Source organism: Oncorhynchus masou, chromosome 27, assembly GCF_036934945.1.
Source record: "Oncorhynchus masou masou isolate Uvic2021 chromosome 27, UVic_Omas_1.1, whole genome shotgun sequence".
Taxonomy (NCBI): domain Eukaryota; kingdom Metazoa; phylum Chordata; class Actinopteri; order Salmoniformes; family Salmonidae; genus Oncorhynchus; species Oncorhynchus masou.
This window is the reverse complement of record NC_088238.1, coordinates 52,851,454-52,871,113: the sequence shown is the minus strand read 5'-3', so window position 1 is coordinate 52,871,113 and position 19,660 is coordinate 52,851,454. Positions and strand designations below refer to the sequence as shown.

At 44.2% G+C, this 19,660-nt stretch overlaps 1 protein-coding gene across 1 annotated transcript in view; it reads left to right on the top strand.

Moving 5' to 3' along the window:
• LOC135516400 (neurexin-1-like) overlaps positions 1-19,660 on the top strand; it is a 1,013,356-nt gene that overhangs the window by 150,181 nt on the left and 843,515 nt on the right. The window contains exon 3 of the mRNA XM_064940681.1: positions 857-886. Within this exon, the coding sequence (XP_064796753.1) occupies positions 857-886 (30 nt within the window). The remainder of the gene's footprint in view (positions 1-856; positions 887-19,660) is intronic.

Below are 19,660 nucleotides of genomic sequence, written 5' to 3'. Positions count from 1 at the left end.
CGGCTTTGACAATCGTGTGAACAAAGATCTTTTGATGCTGTAACGGTGTCCTGCCGGCTTGAGAGAAGCACATATCAAGCCCACATCTACAGTTTGTTTAAAGTTGGTTCTGGCTGAAGTATTTTCGTCAGCACTTGGGATGTATCGTTGTAAACTGCTGCCGGATATCTGTCGGAGAGCTGTTATTGTGTTCAGATGGGACTTGGATAGACTACAATGTTAGCTGTTGCTGTGTGTGGTCGACATAGTTTGACTCCAAAACTGTGAAGCCCTTTGAAATGATAGGACTCCTGTTTTGGCTCAAATTTGTTTATCCCTGATTTCAGGAACATTGTATTTTGGATGTTTGTCACTTACTGCATCTGTGCCGGTGTATATAATCTTCTGTTCCTGGCAACGAAACAAATGTTCTTCTCTCTTTGTGTTTTTACACTTATCACTGACCCGTTCTGTTAGAGACCTTGGATCTCCAAGAGCAGAAAAGATTTATACCGTAGGCAAAGAATTCAGTTAAATCTCAAGCCTGCCAAACAGTTACTATGTGTATGTTCCATAAGTACTTCAGTGAGAAAAAAAAAGCATTTGTGTGAGCAATGGCCTACGGGGGTTGCACCGAATGAAATGCTTCTTTTTTTCTACCCCCCCACATCAAGAAGTGTTTGCTTGTTTTTTCGTTATCTTCTCTCTCTTTCTCTCTCTCTTTTTTTACCTTTGAGTTGAATCTCTGACATCCGAGTCTGCCCCAGGATGTCTGTCACAAACTGCAGTCCAACGTTGTGACAATGTTTTTTTCCCTCCCGTTACCTTTTATGACCTTTTTTCCTTTGTTTTCTTTTTTTCTGTTCTTTCCTTCAAGGTCTGGCGCACCTGACGTTAAACAACCAAGGTATGGGTTCATTCCTTTTTTTGGTTATTTTTTCCCGAGGAAAACAAAAAGTACTCCTCTGCCCAACCTCTCCTCTTCTTCACTCCTCCTCTTTCCTCACCACCCCACATTTCCCTACCTCCATTTTCCTTAACCCGTCCTCCTAACGCATCTACCCATCCCATGGCACCCCCCAATTCTCTCACACTCTTCCCCCTTCATTTCTCTTTGTTTTGGTTGTGCTTCCTGCCATATCCTTCCTTGTGCTCTCTGTGCCTCCACACTGTCCGTCCTACCCTTGTCCTGTCCTTCTGGCTCATCTGGAACCACCCTGACCTACGACCTCCCGGGCTGCAGGTAACGCTTTTCTGCTCTCCCTTCTGCTTGGGTTTTCAAAAAAGTGTCTACAGGAAAAAAAAAACAGTTTGTCAAGTGTTAGCTGTATGTTACCCCTCTTAGTAATGCAACAAAGTTGTTGTTGAATGACACAGAGTTTTCTATCACCACTCTGCTGTCATTCTCATTGTTTGGCACCCTGATCTGTTATGATGAGGTTTTTAGATTTTAAGCTTCTTCAGAGACAGACTGCAAGCTATTTGAAATGTTAACCTGGAAAGAATGTCTTGTGAATTATGTATGAAGAAAAGTCTGAAAAGCGATGAGATTGAATTGTGCTGCTATGGACATGTTATGGTCTCCAATGGAACTGCTTCAATGTGTTACTCTCTGACTCAATATTACTCTCAACCACGACCAAGCAGATATAGTGGCACAACCTTTATCCTTCTATTCAATCACATTCATTAGAGCATTTCACTCTTCACACAGCCAACCTTTTCTGCCCAGACACTGGGTTGCTCTGCTGTCTTCTGACGTGAACCTACCAAGAATGGCGGGAGAGGGAAAGTTCATGGGAGAGAGAGATTCAAGCAGGCAGGGATAGGTTGGGGAGCACACTGACCTTTACTAGAATAGAGAGAACGGTCTAGCTAGCTCCTATCGACTCCCTTCCCTCTCCCCCCTCGACCTCCATCACTGATGCACTGGGATCTGACTAGGATTTCTAAAACTCCCTCTCCTGGGGTGCATTGTAAAAGTCATTCCTCAATTCCTTGTGTCTACTCTGAAGGATCTTTTGATCCAATGCTCTCCTCGCTTCCCTCTGCCATTTGAGGAGTCGGCGAGGGGAGAGGATGCGAAGATTCTAGGAAAGACATTTGAGATTCACCTCTGTTCTCTTTAAACACATACAGGTTCCTGTATCAAACAACTTACATGTCTGGAACACCTCCCATTTAAAGACTCCTTATCGTGCGCTCATATCCAAGTGGGAAGGTGGTTTTAGCACATACTGTATGATATCTGGATGTGGATAAATTAGAATACTTTTCTGGTGTCAAACCTTATGAAAACATGATACACATTTTAAAATCTGAGAAACATGTTTTTCAAATGATATGACATACAATAGCACCACATCAAATAAATTGTAATCAGTCAAGAAAAAACACCAGTGAAAATGTGTATCTTATTAAAAAATCCACGCTTTACTCCCAAACATCTGCCATTTACAAAACGTGCTAATGATGATAGGAAAGAACTTGGAGCATATTTAGTCAGTAAGGGTTGATCATCTGATATCAGAATAGAACACATAAACAAGTAACATAATATTAATAAAACAAGAACTATATTGAAAACATAATCTTAGGGAAATAAATTCTCTCATTCAAAGCTGAAAATAAAGACACATTTAATGACTCGTTAGCTCTATTACATGTCTGAAACACCTCCCCTTTAACGACTTGTTATCTCCCTTACATGTCTGGTACACCTCCCCTTTAAAGACTCATTGGCTCCCTTACATGTCTGCAACACCTCCCCTTTAAAGACTCCTTGGCTCCCCTTTACACCTCCCCTTTACAATCTAAGCTAGATGCCCTCAATCTCACACAAATTATCAATGAACCTACCAGGTACAACCCCAAATCTGTAAACACGGGCACCCTTATAGACATCATCATTACCAACCTGCCCTCTAAATACACCTCTGCTGTCTTCAACCAGGATCTCAGCGATCACTGCCTCATTGCCTGCGTCCATAATGGGTCTGTAGTCAAACTACCACCTCTCATCACTGTCAAACACTCCCTAAAACACTTCAGCGAGCAGGCCTTTCTAATCGACCTGGTCCAGGTATCCTGGAATGATATTGACCTCATTCTGTCAGTAGAAGATGCCTGGTTATTCTTTAAAAGTGCTTTCCTCACCATCTTAAATAAGCATGCCCCATTCAAACAATGTAGAACCAGGAACAGATATTGCCCTTGGTTCACTCCAGACCTGACTGCCCTTAACCAGCTCAAAAATATCCTGTGGCGTACTGCATTAGCATTAAATAACTCCCATGATACGCAACCTTTCAGGGAAGTTAGGAACCAATATACACAGGCAGTCAGGAGAGCATAAGCTAGCTTTTTCAAACAGAAATTTGCATCCTGTAGCAAAACTCCAAAACGTTCTGGGAAAGTGTAAAGTCCATGGAGAATAAGAGCACCTCCTCCTAGCTGTCCACTGCACTGAGGCTAGGAAACAGTGTCACCACCGATAAATCCAAGATAATTGAGAATTTCCATAAGCATTTTTCTACAGCTGGCCATGCTTTCCACCTGGCTACCCCTACCCCAGTCAACAGCCCTGCACTCCCCACAGCAACTTGCCAAAACCTCCCCCATTCTCCTTCACCCAAATCCAGATAGCTGATGTTCTGAAAGAGTTGCAAAATCTGGACCCCTACAGATCAACTGGGCTAGACAATCTGGACCCTCTCTTTCTAAAATTATCCACCGCAATTGTTGCATCCCCTATTACTAACCTTTTCAACTTCTCTTTCGTATCATCTGAGATGCCCAAAGACTGGAAAGCTGCTGAGGTCATTCCCCTCTTCAAAGGGGGAGACACTCTAGACCCAAACTTCTACAGACCTACATCTATCCTACCCTGCCTTTCTAAGGTCTTCAAAAGCCAAGTTAACAAACAGATCACCGACCATTTCGAATCCCTTCATACCTTCTGTGCTATGCAATCTGGTTTCCAAGCTGGTCATGGGTGCACCTCAGCCACGCTCAAGGTCCTAAACAATATCATAACCGCCATCGATAAAAGACAATACTGTGAAGCCGTATTCATCGACCTGGCCAAGGCTTTCGACACTGTCAATCACAGCATTCTTATCAGCAGACTCAACAGCCTTGGTTTCTCAAATGACTGCCTCACCTGGTTCACCAGCTACTTATCAGACAGAGTTCAGTGTGTCAAATCGGAGGGCCTGTTGTCCGGACCTCTGGCAGCCTCTATGGGGGTGCCACAGGGTTCAAATCTCGAGCCGACTCTTTTCTCTGTATACATCAATGATGTTGCTCTTGCTGCTGGTGATTCTCTGATCCACCTCTACGCAGACGACACCATTCTGTATACTTCTGGCCCTTCTTTGGACACTGTGTTAACTAACCTCGAGACAAGCTTCAATGCTATACAACACTCCTTCCGTGGCCTCCAACTGCTCTTAAATGCAATTCAAACTAAATGCATGCTCTTCAACCGATGGCTGCCCGCACCTATCCGCCCGCCCAGCATCACTACTCTGGATGGTTCTGACTTAGAATATGAGGACAATTACAAATACCTAGGTGTCTGGTTAGACTGTAAACTCTCCTTCCAGACTCACATTAAGCATCTCCAATGCAAAATTAAATAGAGAATCGGCTTTCTTTTTTAGCAACAAAGCATCCTTCACTCATGCTGCCAAAAATACCCTTGTAAAACTGACCATCCTACCGATCCTTGACTTCGGCGATGTCATTTAGAAAATAGCCTCCAACACTCTACTCAGCAAATTGGATGCAGTCTATCACAGTGCCATCCGTTTTGTCACCAAGCCCCATATACTACCTGTAAGGGTTTTCCTCTGGTGAAGGAGAAGCGGACCAAAATGCAGCGTGGTGGTTATTCATGTTCTTTAATTAAAAGGAACTCGACATGAAATAACTAACAATACAATAAATGAACGAACACCTAAACAGTCCTATCTAGTGTAGACACAGAGACAGGAACAATCACCCACCAACACACAGTGAAACCCAGGCTACCTAAATATGGTTCCCAATCAGAGACAATGACTAACACCTGCCTCTGATTGCCAGACATAGAAATAGACAAACAAGACATCCAACATAGAATGCCCACTGAGATCACACCCTGACCAACCAAAACATACAAACATACAATGCAAACTATGGTCAGGGTGTGACAGTACCCCCCCTCCCCAAGGTGTGGACTCCGGCCGCAAAACCTGAACCTATCGGGGAGGGTCTGGGTGGGCATCTGTCCGCGGTGGCGGCTCTGGTGCTGGACGTGGCCCCCACTTCACCGTAGTCTTAGTCCCCCACCTTGACCGCTTCCTTGGCCTCCTAGCCACGGCGACCCTACTTAATGACACTGGACAGAGGGGCAGCTCGGGACAGAGGGGCAGCTCGGGACAGAGGGGCAGCTCGGGACAGAGGGGCATCTCGGGACAGAGGGGCTCTTCAGACTCCGGCAGCACGGGAGAGGAGGAGGGCTCTGGCAGATCCTGGCTGGCTGGCGGTTCTGGCAGATTCTGGCTGACTGGCGGATCTGGAAGAGTCTGGCTCACTGGCGATTCTGGCAGATCCTGGCTGACTAGCGGATCTGGAAGAGTCTGGCTGACTGGTGGATGCTGGCTGACTGGCGGATCTGGAAGATCCTGGCTGACTGGCGGATCTGAAAGAGTCTGGCAGACTGGCGGATCTGGAAGAGTCTGGCAGACTGGCGGATCTGGAAGAGTCTGGCAGACTGGCGGATCTGGAAGAGTCTGGCAGACTGGCGGATCTGGAAGAGTCTGGCAGACTGGCGGATCTGGAAAAGTCTGGCAGACTGGCGGATCTGGAAGAGTCTGGCAGACTGGCGGATCTGGAAGAGTCTGGCTGACTTGCGGATCTGGAAGAGTCTGGCTGACTGGCTGCTCCTGGCAGACTGACGGCTCTGGCTGCTCCATGCTGACTGGCGGCTCTGGCTACTCCATGCTGACTGGCAGCTCTGGCGGCTTCTTGCAGACTGGCAGCTCTGGCGGCTTCTTGCAGACTGGCAGCTCTGGCTGCTCCATGCAGACTGGCAGCTCTGGCTGCTCCATGCAGACTGGCAGCTCTGGCTGCTCCATGCAGACTGGCAGCTCTGGCTGCGCTGAACAGGCAGGAGACTCCAGCAGCGCTGTAGAGGAGGAAGGCTCCGGCAGCGCTGGAGAGGCGAGGCGCACTGTAGACCTGATGTGTGGTGCTGGCACTGGTGGTACTGGGCCGGGGACACGCACAGGAAGCCTGTTGCGGGGAGCTGCCACCGGAGGGCTGGTGTGTGGAGGTAGTACTGGGTAGACCGGACCATGCAGGCGCACTGGAGCTCTTGAGCACCGAGCCTTGCCAACCTTACCTGGTTGAATACTCCCGGTCGCTCTGCCAGTGCGGCAAGGTGGAATAGCCCGCACTGGGCTATGCAGGCGAACCGGGGACACTGTGCGCAAGGCTGGTGCCATGTAAGCCGGCCCAAGGAGACGCACTGGGGACCAGATGCGTAGAGCCAGCTTCATGGCATTTGGCTCGACGCTCAATCTAGCCCGGCCCATACGTGGAGCTGGAATATACCGCACCGGGCTATGCACCCGCACTGGGGACACCGTGCGCACCACTGCATAACACGGTGCCTGCCCGGTCTCTCTAGCCCCCCGGTAACCACAGGAAGTTGGCGTAGGTCTCCTACCTAGCGTCGCCATACTCCCTGTGAGCCCCCTCCAAGAAATTTTTGGGACTGACTCTCCGGCTTCCATCCACGTCGCCGCCTCATACCAGCACCTCTCAGCTTTCGCCACCTCCAGTTCTTCTTTGGGGCGGCGCTATTCTCCAGGCTGAGCCCAGGGTCCTTCTCCGTCAAATTTGTCCTCCCATGTCCATTCCTGCTCTTGCTGCTGCTTTTGCTGCAGCTGCACCTTGGGGCGGCTACACTCCCCTGGTTTAGCCCAGGGTCTTCTCCCATCGAGGATTTCTTCCCAAGTCCGGAAGTTCTTTTTTACGCTGCTCCTGCTGCTGCTTTTGCTGTTGCCCGTTACCACGCCGCTTGGTCCTGTTGTGGTGGGTGATTCTGTATGGGTTTTCCTCTGGTAAAGGAGAAGCAGACCAAAATGCAGCGTGGTGGTTGTTCATGTTCTTTAATTAAAAGGAACTCGACATGAAATAACTAACAATACAATAAATGAACAAAAACCTAAACAGTCCTATCTGGTGTAGAGACAGGAACAATCACCCACCAACACACAGTGAAACCCAGGCTACCTAAATATGGTTCCCAATCAGAGACAATGACTAACACCTGCCTCTGATTGAGAACCATATCAGGCCAGACATAGAAATAGACAAACAAGACATCCAACATAGAATGCCCACTCAGATCACACCCTGACCAACCAAAACATAGAAACATACAAAGCAAACTATGGTCAGGGTGTGCCACTACCCACTACTGCGACCTGTATGCTCTCATTGGCTGGCCCTCGCTTCATATTCATCGCCAAACCCACTGGCTCCAGGTCATTGCTAGATCTTTGCTAGGTAAACCCCCACCTTATCTCAGCTCACTGGTCACCATAGCAACACCTACCTGTAGCACGCGCTCCAGCAGGTATATTTCACTAGTCACCCCCAAAGCCTATACCTCCTTTGGCCGCCTTTCCTTCCAGTTCTCTGCTGCCATTGACTGGAATGAATTTTAAAAATCACTGAAGCTGGAGACTCATATCTCCCTCACTAACTTCAAGCATCAACTGTCAGAGCAGCTCACAGATCACTGCTTCTGTATATAGCCCATCTGTAAATAGCCTATCCAACTACCTCATCCACATATTGTTGTATATTTTTTGCTGCTTTGCACCCCAGTGTCTCTACTGGCACATTCATCTGGGCGGCAGTGTGGCCTAGTGGTTAGAGCGTTGGACTAGTAACCGCAAGGTTGCAAGTTCGATTCCCCGAGCTGAAATCTGTCGTTCTGCCCCTGAACAGGCAGTTAACCTGCTGTTCCTAGGCCGTCATTGAAAATAAGAATTTGTTCTTAACTGACTTGCCTAGTAAAATAAAAATCTTCTGCACATTTATCACTCCAGTGTTTAATTGCTTAATTTTAATTACTTCGCCACTACAGCCTATTTATTGCCCTACCTCTCTAATCTTACCTCATTTCGACACACAGTATATGGATTTTTTCTATTGTGTTATTGACTGTATGTTTGTTTATTCCATGTGTAACTCTGTGTTGTTGGTTATGTCGCACTACTTGCTTTATCTTGGCCAGGTCGCAGTTGTAAATGAGAACTTGTTCTCAACTGGTCTACCTGGTTAAATAAAGGTGAAATAAAAAAAATAAAAAGGATCGTTAGCTCCCTTTCATGTCTGGAACACATCCCGTTTAAAGGCCCAATTAGCTCCCTTACTAGTCTGCAACACCTCCCCTAGAGTCCTCTAACTGCCTTGCATGTCTGGAACACTTTGCCATTAAAGACTCATTAGCTCCCTTATATATCTGCATCACCTTTGCTTTAAATACTCATTTGCTCCCTTACATGTCTGCAACACCTCCCCTTTAAAGACTCATTTGCTCCCTTACAAGTCTGCAACACCTCCCCTTTAAAGACTCATTTGCTCCCTTACAAGTCTGCAACACCTCCCCTTTAAAGACTCATTTGCTCCTTTACATGTCAGCAACACCTCCCCTTAAAGACTTGTTATCTCCCTTACATGTGTGCAACACCTCCCCATTAAAGACTAGTTATCTCCCTTACATGTATGCAACACCTCCCCTTAAAGACTCCTCTACCTGCTTTGCTTGTCTGGAACACCTCCTTTTTAAAGACTCATTAGCTCCCTTATATATCTGCAACACCTCCCCTTTAAGACTCCTTGGCTCCCTTATATGTCTACAACACCTCCCCTTTAAAGACTGCTTGGCTCCCGTACATGTCTGCAACCTCTCCCCTGAAAAACTCCTCTAACTGCCTTGCTTGTCTGGAACACCTCCCCTTTAAAGACCCCTTGGCTCCCTTACATGTCTGCCTCACCTCCCCTTTAAAGACTCTTTGGCTCCCTTGCATGTCTGCAACACCTCCCCTTTAAAGACTCCTCTAACTGCGTTGCATGTGCTTGCCCTCGCTGCAGAGGCTAGTTGTGAACAAGAGCTCTGAGATCCTCCTCCATCTCTGGGTCCTTGCCATCCATAATTACAGCTGAAATAGTGCTACTTCATTGTTCCTGCCACTTGGTGACTCAACGGAACACCTATAGCTCCTCTAGACGTCCGCAGTGACCCCCACTGAACCATAATCCCCTAATTTCTATGCAGGTTCGTCTCTGCTTCGGCATGACATTTTCTCCCTCGTACCTTCATTATGTAGGCCTTTTCCTTCTTACAAACTGTTTACTCGGTCCGTGTGGCCTCAGCATGAAAGGTATACACAGTGATAATTGGACACACTTGAGGAATCAAAATGCTGGCATTAAGATATTTCCCACAATCCCGAGCTTAACCTTATCGTCCATGGCTACAGCGTGACTCGGGCATTAGCGATTCCCTTCCGCTGTTCGGAGCATGGCTTTGCATTTGTGTAACCCCTGACCCCGATGAGGAGCAGGAGCGTCTTAACCATCAAGACTGCTTGTGGAAAAAAAGTGGGGAAAAAGAGTAATGTAATAAATAAATAACTGTTAAGAGGTAAGAGGGAGAAGATAGAGAGAGATAGGGAAGAGGGAGGGTGGAGAGAAGGAAGAGAGAGATGGGGAAGAGGGAGGGTGGGGAGAGAGATAGGGAAGAGGGAGGGTGGAGAGAGAGAGGGGAGAGAGAGGAAAAAAAACTGAAAACAGATGGGACCAGCAGAGTTTACTGGAATATGCATGTCACTGACTCCCTCTCTCTCTCTCTCTCTCTCTCTCTCTCTCTCTCTCTCTCTCTCTCTTTCTCTCCCTCCCTTTCCCTGTCTCTCTCTCTTTCTCTTTCTCTTGCGCTCTCTTTCTTTCTCTCTCTCTCTCTCTCTCTCTCTCTCTCTCTCTCTCTCTCTCTCTACCTCTCTGTCTTTCTCTCCCTCCCTCTCCCTGCCTCTCTCTTTCTCTCCCTCCCTCTCTTTCTCTCCCTCCCTCTCCCACTCCCTCTCCATCTCTCTCTCCCTCTCTTTCTCTTGCGCTCTCTCTCTCCTCTCTCTCTCTCTCTTCCTCTCCGTCTCTCTCTCCCTCTCTTTCTCTTCCGCTCTCTTTCTCTCTCTCTCTCTAACTCTCTCTCTCTCTCTCTTATACTCTGTCTCTCTCTGTCTCTTTCTCTTGCGCTCTCTTTCCTCCTCTCTCTCTCTCTCTCTCTCTCTCTGTCCCTCTCTCTCTCCCTCCATCTCCCTCTCTCCCTCGGTCTCCCACTCCCTCTCCCACTCCCTCTCTTTCTCTTGCGCTCTTTCTTTCTCTCTCTCTCTCTTTATCTATTTCTCTCCCTCTCTCCCTCCCTGCCTCTCCCCGTCTCTCTCTTTCTCTCCCTCCCTCCCCCACTCCTTCTCCGTCTCTCTCACCCTCTCTTTCTCTTGCGCTCTCTTTCTTTCTCTCTCTCTCTCTCTCTCTCTCTCTCAAAAATAAGGTAGGCAGGCAGAGAAAGGTAGAAGTCTGCACAGTTGTGTTTTTGATCAAACCAGGCCACAGGCGTTCTATTGAGGTCTAATGCATATTCCAAGTAGGGAAATAAAATGTCTCCTACTTTCATCTTTTTTATACAACATTTATTAGGGAAATGGAAGAGAGAGATGCCGTGATACAACAGTTCAAGAAAAAGCCGCTGATCAGACTTTATTTAATAACACAAACTTTGGTCTCCCCCGTCCTTTGTATCGATTGGCTGTAGTTAACATGAATACAGTGGTCGTCCCTCGTGAACTGGCAACAGAAACATCTTTAAAGAGCATGATCGATAAGCCTATTTGGCTCAGTAATAAAGCGCCACAGCTTCAGTGACTGACCTGGTTTGCAATTGAAGGCTGAGCCATTTTTCTTCAGCGTCTGCATTTCGACGTTGACTGCGTGGGTACGTGCCTGTACAGGTGAGTTTGTCGTCTGCCTGTCCGTCTGCGTCTAGCAGAACAGCCAAAGCGGCATGTAGCGGTCACCGGCCGTGCTGGTTGGTGGATCAAAGAGCAGGTGCTTTTCACCTCCCGCCCTGACATCACACAGTCTGTAGAGCCAAGCGAGGAAAATCAATGCCTCACTACGTCACAAACCTGTCCTTCCCAGATATGAAGGGCAAAGCCCACGTTTGGACAGGCTGGTCTCTATTGCCTGACACTGCTCAACCACCACACTGAGACACACCGTCCCCATGAAGTCACACTGTGGCACACACCTCCAATACTGACACTACACTTCGCCCCAATGAAACTACAGATTAACACTGATCTAATTACTGCGCTGTTATAATACATAGTGGTCAGTGTTTGGTTGCCATGACAAATTAAGTGTTCAACATTACATAAGAAAAACAAATGCAGGCCTATTTGATTCAATGCCAAGAGCGAAATACTCCTAATCTAATCTAACCACTGTGCTTCTATTATTCAATATTCTTTCCTAAACGTAGTTTGCAAGTATAATTTTAAAATATAAATATATAATGTTTTTTTTAGCAGGAAAGTTCATACATATCACATTCTACATCAGTGTGTTAGAGAGCAGTGACCCAAATCACATATCCACAACCACAGTGTCATTTCATACGCACAGGTCTACTCACATAGGCTACCACAGTAGTCTACACTACATGGATGTTCAGCCACCTAAGGAGCCAAGTTGCCCTCGAGTGTACTGAGCCAATGTTCATGTGCTTGGACAAGCAGACACACCACGATGCGTACACACCCCCATGCGCACATACCCCAATGCGCGTACATCCCCCCCATGCGTACACACTCCCATGCGCACACACCCCAATGCGCACACACCCCCATGCACACACCCCAATGCGCACACACCCCCATGCACACACCCCCCATGCGCACACACACACCCCCATGCGTACACACCCCCATGCGTATGCGTACACACCCCCATGTGCACACACCCCCATGCGCACACATATCCAAATGTTTCCAACAATTTGACATTAGCCAAGAATGCGAGGGTCCAAGATATGCCTCCGGCCCAAGCCACCCGAGACACCCAGCCAATCCACCCACTACAAGAGTGACCAGTAGATCATCCATCCAGCCCGAACCGCCCGCATGCCCCGACCCCCTCTTCTCAACACCAGTATAGTCAATAACTCAACTCTCTTCTCAACACCCGTTTAGTCAATAACTCAACTCTCTTATCAACACCAGTATAGTCAATAACTCAACTCTCTTCTCAACACCAGTATAGTCAATAACTCAACTCTCTTCTCAACACCAGTATAGTCAATGACTCAACTCTCTTCTCAACACCAGTATAGTCAATAACTCAACTCTCTTCTCAACACCAGTATAGTCAATAACTCAACTCTCTTCTCAACACCAGTATAGTCAATAACTCAACTCTCTTCTCAACACCAGTATAGTCAATAACTCAACTCTCTTCTCAACACCAGTATAGTCAATGACTCAACTCTCTTCTCAACACCAGTATAGTCAATGACTCAGCTCTCTTCTCAACACCAGTATAGTCAATAACTCAACTCTCTTCTCAACACCCGTATAGTCAATAACTCAACTCTCTTCTCAACACCCGTATAGTCAATAACTCAACTCTCTTCTCAACACCCGTATAGTCAATAACTCAACTCTCTTCTCAACACCCGTATAGTCAATAACTCAACTCTCTTCTCAACACCCGTATAGTCTATAACTCAACTCTCTTCTCAACACCAGTATAGTCAATAACTCAACTCTCTTCTCAACACCAGTATAGTCAATAACTCAACTCTCTTCTCAACACCAGTATAGTCAATAACTCAACTCTCTTCTCAACACCAGTATAGTCAATAACTCAACTCTCTTCTCAACACCAGTATAGTCAATAACTCAACTCTCTTCTCAACACCAGTATAGTCAATAACTCAACTCTCTTCTCAACACCAGTATAGTCAATAACTCAACTCTCTTCTCAACACCCGTATAGTCAATAACTCAACTCTCTTCTCAACACCCGTATAGTCAATAACTCAACTCTCTTGTCAACACCAGTATAGTCAATAACTCAACTCTCTTCTCAACACCTGTATAGTCAATAACTCAACTCTCTTCTCAACACCAGTATAGTCAATAACTCAACTCTCTTCTCAACACCAGTATAGTCAATGACTCAACTCTCTTCTCAACACCAGTATAGTTAATAACTCAACTCTCTTCTCAACACCAGTATAGTCAATGACTCAACTCTCTTCTCAACACCAGTATAGTCAATAACTCAGCTCTCTTCTCAACACCAGTATAGTCAATGACTCAACTCTCTTCTCAACACCAGTATAGTTAATAACTCAACTCTCTTCTCAACACCAGTATAGTCAATGACTCAACTCTCTTCTCAACACCAGTATAGTCAATAACTCAGCTCTCTTCTCAACACCCGTATAGTCAATAACTCAACTCTCTTCTCAACACCCGTATAGTCAATAACTCAACTCTCTTCTCAACACCAGTATAGTCAATAACTCAACTCTCTTCTCAACACCAGTATAGTCAATAACTCAACTCTCTTCTCAACACCAGTATAGTCAATAACTCAACTCTCTTCTCAACACCAGTATAGTCAATAACTCAACTCTCTTCTCAACACCAGTATAGTCAATAACTCAACTCTCTTCTCAACACCAGTATAGTCAATGACTCAACTCTCTTCTCAACACCAGTATAGTCAATAACTCAACTCTCTTCTCAACACCCGTATAGTCAATAACTCAGCTCTCTTCTCAACACCCGTATAGTCAATAACTCAACTCTCTTCTCAACACCCGTATAGTCAATAACTCAACTCTCTTCTCAACACCCGTATAGTCAATAACTCAACTCTCTTCTCAACACCAGTATAGTCAATAACTCAACTCTCTTCTCAACACCAGTATAGTCAATAACTCAACTCTCTTCTCAACACCAGTATAGTCAATAACTCAACTCTCTTCTCAACACCAGTATAGTCAATAACTCAACTCTCTTCTCAACACCAGTATAGTCAATGACTCAACTCTCTTCTCAACACCCGTATAGTCAATAACTCAACTCTCTTCTCAACACCTGTATAGTCAATAACTCAACTCTCTTCTCAACACCCGTATAGTCAATAACTCAACTCTCTTCTCAACACCAGTATAGTCAATAACTCAACTCTCTTCTCAACACCGGTATAGTCAATAACTCAACTCTCTTCTCAACACCAGTATAGTCAATAACTCAACTCTCTTCTCAACACAATTTCCTTCCCATCTCTTTAAAAAAATAATTTCCCAAGTGAGAGGATTGGAAAGAAAAGTTCAAAAAAAGATACAAACCTACACATACAGTAAATTAAACATATATATATAGTAGGACTAAATTATTGACACTGTTCATAAAGATGAGCAATAATGACTGGGAAGTGATATTATTTTATACTAATACTATTGGTCAGAGTAAGAGATTTTGTTTAACTTATAAATAAAGTAGTCAAGAGTTTAGAATTTGGTCCCATATTCCTCTCAGTCACATGCCTGTGACTCTGCACTCTTTGTTTCAGATTATTTTGTACCGAATAGAAATTAATGGTAAATAATGTATTGTGTCTTTTTTGAGGCCCTTCATTGGTATTATAAATAAGAATATAATATATTTCAAAACACTTCTACATGAATGTGGATGCTAACGTGATTACAGATAGTCCTGAATAAATGCTGAGTAGTGATGAGTTGGAAAGTTACAGAGTTTCAAAGATCACACCCCCAAGAAATGCTAAACTCTCACCATTACCAATAGCATGTCTTGGGGGTGTGATATTTCACAGAAGCCTTGTGCCCATCGGGGGCACAGGGGCACGCGCCCCCTCAGATTGGTCCTGTTATTTATTTAATTTCTTTCTGTAATACTACTAGCCACCTAGCAATTTTATGAAGTTGTCTTTAGCCAAGATATGTTCCCTATCTCCCAAACTCATTACTAGCTACCTAGAAGCCATTTCAGGCTGTGAATCAAGTTTGAGTAGCTAGCTTGTCTAACAATCTTAGCTGGCATGTGTGCTGGTAAGGTTGGCAGACTTTAGAAAAGCAAGCAATAACTAAATGTACTGACTAAGACTCACATTCCTTTCAATCTTTTACTAATATTTTAGCAGACAGATCAAGAAGTATGCTTAGATATGCAGGAAAATAAACATATTTTAGTCATGGCATAATGATTATGGTTCCAAATTGCAGGAAAAAGATGACCTCCCTACCATCCTCATGGACTTTGTGGCCCTCAGATTTTTCAGGTGCATTGTTCCACTGATCTTGGACCGTCTTTAACTTTGTCACTCCTCATTATTCACGATTCATTCAGGACTATCCGTAATCATGTTAGCATCCACATGAATTCAGAAGTGTTTAATAACATTGTATTCTTATTTACCAAAAATAAGGGATTCCAAAATGACACAATCAAATAGATTATTTACCATTAATTTCTATTGGGCACAAAATAATCTGAAACACAACCAAAACCAACTGCAAATGCATCTAGTCACAAGCTTGATGTAGTTATTGTGTGCTAGGAATATGGGACCAAATTCTAAACTATTGATTACTTTATGTATAAGAATCTTTAGGGTAATGACCCCTTTTTTAATATTTGTTTGTATTACTTGTTAAAGTTCCAATGCTGACATTTTTATCTCAACATCAAATCATTTCTGGGTAACAATTAAGTACCTTACTGTGATTGTTTTCAATTAAAATGGTCAAAAAGAACCAAAAATAGTTTCTTAGCAAAGAGCAAGAATTGTTCTAGGTCTGTCTGGGAGGGGTCTGTGTGGGGAGGGGAAAACTGAAACCTTGCTGTTATTTTCAGAGGTGTGGAACTCTCGTTCTTATTGGTCTATTAACACATTAGCTGCCTGGTGATGTCACCACACAGGCCAACACTCCATCCCTCCAAAACAGGCAGACATTTCAGGCTGTCTTTTCACCAAAAGGACATTCTCATAATTTTCACAGTTTCACAGTAAATTCACAATTTTTGAGGAAAATGCAATATAGCTCAGTATTTTATTTTTTTATTTTATTTTATTTTATACAGTCATTATTGCTAATCTTTATCGAGGGTGTCAATGATTTCGGACCCCTTTGTACACACAGAAACAGCACAGCCTCAATAAAATGAATCTCATAACAATAATGTTCAATAGAGTTTGCAAAAATTCTGTCAAAGAATATTGAAAAATATATTAATCTACCCAAAGGAGAATACATTTAGTGTGTTCAATGGTGTGTGAATTCAGGTATTTATTTATTGCTAAAACAGAGACATATCAAATATGCAAATCTTTAACTCTGTTCTTTAAAACGAGGCAAATGGCCTTTTTCATATTTGTAAATTATATGAAAAATCTCTAAATATATATTGCTATATATAAATGATGTTGCTCAATATCTGACCAAATGATATACCAAAACACTTAGCTTCCTAACACATTTATTCACTATGGACCCATATAGGCTCCCGGGAGCTCGTTATTCTGAGCCTGAGGGCTCCCTTACTTTAACAAACCAATTAAGTGGTACTTAATGCATAAAATAAAAGCAAGGCCCTAATGAAATAATGTAGAAACCTAATAGGTTTAAATTACCAATGTTTCCAGCTCCTTAGCTTTTGATTGCAGGCGACTTCAAACAGTGGTGGTTGAACAAGCACGTGATCAGAGCTTCTCTTGTATTCCCTAGAGGATGAACGTACTGGGAGTCAGATAAACCCTGAGAGAGAATCAAGATTTGTCTGATCTCCTTGGTGATGATAATAATAATAATCATGTAGGAATTCTAGTGCAGTCATAATGTTGTAGACACACTGATTGTGATTTCTAATCATGGTTCCCTGATATGGCCAAAGATTTTTCATCATTGTACATAGCACAGACTTGTGCGTGCATGCATGCATGCATACATACATATATGCATGCACACATACGTACCGATGCAGGCTTAGAGCTAGGTTTGCAAATCCGAGCCAGAGATACACTGCATGTTAATTGTGCACTTTCAACTCCAAACATAATTCTTAAACACTAATTAGAAGCAAAGCCAACATACGCAACAACAACAAAAATGATATATGTGCCAGAAAATAAAACATTGTGTTGGGGGATATGCAATCGTTTCAGCTTTGATAACATTCTTCACAAAATGAACCAATTTAATCAAACAACTGAATGGTAAATAGACTGGACTTGCAAGATGAAGCAATGTATAATAAATAGCCCCTGGATATTCCAGCCAAACTCAAATGTAAAATATGATGTATTTCTGTATTAACTGGAATGGATTAGGCAGATTAATCCATACCCAATGAATAAAAGAAGACAATGCAATAACTGTAATTGTCTTTATATTTTATTAAATTCATCTATCCAAACTTCAGATGTCTCTCGAGCTTCCTAAGCACCCTTCGCTGGAGTGTTACCTAAATCTCTGGGCTGCAGGCTGGCCGTAACGCGGCCTGTCAGGTCTGGAGACCTGGAAGCTGCTACAGAGACATTGGATGTGGCTGACGGAACCGCTCACGGTGGCAGGAGAATCCCCTGATGCTGCACTAGACCCAGATGGAGGAATCTACTGTCACACAGCCTATAATACAGATCTGAATCGGACCACCCTGTTGCAGGAGAACTTTCCTGCAATGCAGGACATTTAAAACTTGTAGTGCATTTTAAGTTTTAAAAGGCTTCTGAAGTTTGTAATTTCCACTTAGACATTTCTGACTTGATTTTGTATCAACCTCTACATAAATTCATTATAATAGTTCACATTTCCTGTTGCTGCAGGATTATTTTCCTGCTGTAGCAAACTGGCTCAAATTAAGATCCTCCATCTGTAGAGACCATAATAACACCATGGTTATTAAGATATAAGAGTAGTCTTAACCGCTCACGTCCTCTTGTATTACCTCATTACTTCACATTGATTTCATACATCATTGTGTCCACCTAGGGCCATGAGAGCATGTCATGTAGTCAGGAAGAACCCCAGGCCCTAAATTAACAATGTGTGTGGCTCCAGTTAAACACCCTGACACAGTCTGGTGCTGGGTTTTAATGTGATAATGTGGTTAAACACCCTGACACAGTCTGGTGCTGGGTTTTAATGTGATAATGTGGTTAAACACCCTGACACAGTCTGGTGCTGGGTTTTAATGTGATAATGTGGTTAAACACCCTGACACAGTCTGGTGCTGGGTTTTAATGTGATAATGTGGTTAAACACCCTGACACAGTCTGGTGCTGGGTTTTAATGTGATAATGTGGTTAAACACCCTGACACAGTCTGGTGCTGGGCTTTAATGTGATAATGTGGTTAAACACCCTGACACAGTCTGGTGCTGGGTTTTAATGTGATAATGTGGTTAAACACCCTGACACAGTCTGGTGCTGGGTTTTAATGTGATAATGTGGTTAAACACCCTGACACAGTCTGGTGCTGGGTTTTAATGTGATAATGTGGTTAAACACCCTGACACAGTCTGGTGCTGGGTTTTAATGTGATAATGTGGTTAAACACCCTGACACAGTCTGGTGCTGGGTTTTAATGTGATAATGTGGTTGAACACCCTGACACAGTCTGGTGCTGCAATATAATTTATTAAAAACTATTTAGTTATGAATTTAACTTTAATTCAATTAGTTGACTCTTTAAATGGGATGATTTCACCAAACAACAAAAGAAAGGGAATATTGAATGATCCCCAATGATCCATCGCATCTCCCACAAACCTTTTCAACATCTGTAAAATGATAGTCTAGAAACGAAAGCTTTGGTTGTCTTCCTCTCACGCTTCCATGTCTTCTCCCTGGACCTCCTCAATGTCCACCTCTTGAACATCAGACTCTGAGGCCTCATCTTCACTGTCACTTTCCAACCTTGTTGAGGATGGCTCATTGTCAGGCTGAAAAAGCCTCAATTTTGCCCGAATGGCCACTAATTTTTCAACCCTTTTATTGGCCAGCCTGCTGGTGTATGTGTTCACCAACAAGGACCAGATGCACTCTGAGGCGGCTGATGTTGGTGGGATTTGGAGAATGATGTAGGCAACAGGGGAAAGAGCCTCAGATCCACACAGTCCCTTCCTCCAGGTGGCTGATGAGATGGGTTGGCACGACGGCCATATTGCATCTCCATCCCAAAGCCCTTGGGAGTGTACTTGGCCAGACTGCCAAGAACCTTGCCCTCATCCAGGCCAAAGTGGCGAGACACGGTAGTGATGACACCATAGGCCTTGTTGATCTCTGCCCAAGACAGGATGCTCTTGCCAGCATATTTGGGGTCCAACATGTACTCTGTGACGTGTACGGGCTTCAGGCAGAAGTCTTCACGCTTTTGATGTATTTCAGAACTGCAGTTTCCTCTGGAGCAACAGTGAAATGGGCAGGGCAGTATTTCTTTTCTTACATCTGCAAGCAGAGTCTGAACGTCAGACAGGATGGCATTGTCTCCCTCAATCCGTGCAATGCAAACTGCTGTAGGTTTCAGGCT